Below are 2,549 nucleotides of genomic sequence, written 5' to 3'. Positions count from 1 at the left end.
TGTATATATATGTGTGTGTATGTGTGTGTGTGTGTGTGTATGTATTTGAGTATGTAGGTATGTATTTATTTACCCATATATATCCGTATATGTTTATCGTTTGAACGGCTTCGTATAAAGGCCTTTTCTACCGACTCCTTGCGCCCTCATACAATACAATCTCATACCCTGCAGAAATACATTGCGTTCGAATCTGTTCGTAGGATGGAGCGCGACATGAAAAACGACAACTCTATCACAGTAACTTATGTCGATGGTGGGGATCAGGTGAGTATATTACGTGGATAGTTTTCTCAAGTCAACAATGTGGTTGTATGGTTGTCTATCTGTATCTTTGTGTATAAACATTTGTGTATTAGTGTGGTTGTGCAGTTTTCGGTGTTGTTATAGGTGTTAGTGTAAGTATCGTGATTGCATGTTTGTCTGCGTAGGTATAGATATACATGCAAGTATATCTCGAGTATGTCCGTCAAATCTTTTCGTGGGTATGTGGTAGTGTGTGTTTCGATATGCCAGTGTACTTACTAGCCCGTCAACTGGTATATTCATAGATCGAGTGTTTGTTGATTTATTCGTATGCCCGGTTCGTGTGTCGTTCTCATTGGTGGCATCAAGGCTGAGTTGTCATGTACGGTGGCCTGGATATGTCGATGGGTGGGAACAAAGGTGTGTGTATTTAGATAGGTGTGCGCAGGTATTGGTATACACATGCCGGCGGTTCTGTATGTTTGTATGCAAAGGATTATAGCAGTATTCAGACCATGATACATTTATGCAGAATTTTAGGAAAGTATTCTATGTTTAGGTGTATGATGGTGTACATTCATAATTGAGTCCGTTTTAGGGTTTAGATATATTATGTTTCCTGGGGACGAGTGTTTGTATGGTGCAGTCACCTACACGCCTCACACTGAGAAGTCAACGCATGTAGCACCATATGTTGATAATTCACGCCTTCCCGTAGCGGCCGTCAGTGATTACAACCAACTCAAGTATGAGAGGTACTTACTTACTTGCCATGCATTTCTAATATGCGCGTACATTCGGATCATAATACTGTTTGCAGGAGATGCTGACCCTCTCGTATGCGGATAAGATAGCAGATAAGGCCATGGCCGAATTAGAGACAGCATATGCGGCTGCCGAATCTGTTTCCAGAGGCCCAAGCGCCAACAACAACAACGCGCGCGAAAGCAAGTATGTGTATGCACAGTGTGAGGGTAGAATGTTTGTATGAGTGACTGGGGATGCTGTTGTTGTATGGCAGACGTCTATATAGGAGGTAGTTGCTACACTTGGTTTGCGTAGGGATCGGTGTACATGAATACGTGGGCATGTGTAGTATAGCTCAGATGAGTCTCACCGTATCCTATTTTCGAATACCTGCTAGCTGTCTGCTTGAGGTACATACGAACAGATAGATGTCTCTGCCAAGAATACTTATCAGCTAGGTTATCAGGTAATGAGTGATCTATCCCACACCCTTCTGCTTCCGGTAAAATGTGCTCTAGTGTTATTACCGCACAATTAAACCCCCGCACATGTGGCCTTTTCATCGCCCAGAAAGAAACGAATACATTCACATGCCTACCCCGTGCATAGCCGAGCTTCAACACGTTTTAGGGTTTTGGGTTTTGGGGCTCTGCCATGTTCACAGGGCCAGGTGTCAGTTGAGTTGTAACACTGCACTGCGAGCGGCGTGTGCACAATCTTCCCTGGTATAACGTATCCATATAGCCATTCTCTTCAATTTTGCTACACTTGGTGCGTCTACTGATTGCCATCAGATATGCATCATATTGCGACGCACATTTTTGTTTGTTATGAGTTAGAATTTATGTATGTTATGTGTATGTATATAACATACCCATATATGTAAAACATACATATACATATCCGTTGTATGATATACCATGTTATATGTATTATCATATGTTGTATGTCTTGTCAAGTATATATGTATATATATATATATATATATATATAGTACATAGTATAGCGTTCGGTCGATGTGTAAACATATCCATGCTTATAAATATATACTTATACATTTACACTGTGTTATATACATATACCGTGTTATACATTTTATATATTTCTTGTGCCAAAGACAACAATATAGAACGAAAACACATAACGCAATTCGAATACGTGCCGTAATTAGGTTTATCTTTCAAGTATTGAGTATATATATATATACAAACATTTACATAATATATAACAGCATTTAGTCATTGTATAAATCTATCCATGGATATAAATATAAACACATACATATATACTTCTACATACTGCACATCATATACATATATAAAATGGCATTCAGTCATGAACCATGACACACGTTCCGCTCATCCTTGTATCTCTTCGTGTCTTGCATTGCAGATCAAGTACGCTGGGGGGAGCCATGAAGGCAACCGCTCCACGCCTAGCACGGTTTGTTCAGGCACACGTACAGGTATGGACGTCAGCAAGAGACAGAAGTTTCTTATGTTTCTGGTATTGGCATTGATATATACATTTGAATATACATATGTATATGTATATAC

At 39.8% G+C, this 2,549-nt stretch overlaps 1 protein-coding gene across 1 annotated transcript in view; it reads left to right on the top strand.

Annotated features, from left to right (window-relative positions):
- Nucleotides 1-1,066: 1,066 nt before the first annotated feature.
- Nucleotides 1,067-2,549, top strand: part of SARC_06989 (hypothetical protein) — a gene marked incomplete at both ends in the record, with an annotated part of 4,840 nt that continues 3,357 nt past the window's right edge. The window contains 2 exons of the mRNA XM_014299102.1: nt 1,067-1,197; nt 2,386-2,458. Coding sequence (XP_014154577.1) covers nt 1,067-1,197; nt 2,386-2,458 — 204 coding nt within the window. The remainder of the gene's footprint in view (nt 1,198-2,385; nt 2,459-2,549) is intronic.

The sequence above is a fragment of the Sphaeroforma arctica genome, assembly GCF_001186125.1.
Source record: "Sphaeroforma arctica JP610 unplaced genomic scaffold supercont1.525, whole genome shotgun sequence".
Classification (NCBI taxonomy): Eukaryota; class Ichthyosporea; order Ichthyophonida; genus Sphaeroforma; species Sphaeroforma arctica.
Note: the sequence above shows the minus strand (reverse complement) of the source record. Positions and strands in the feature narration are given on the sequence as shown.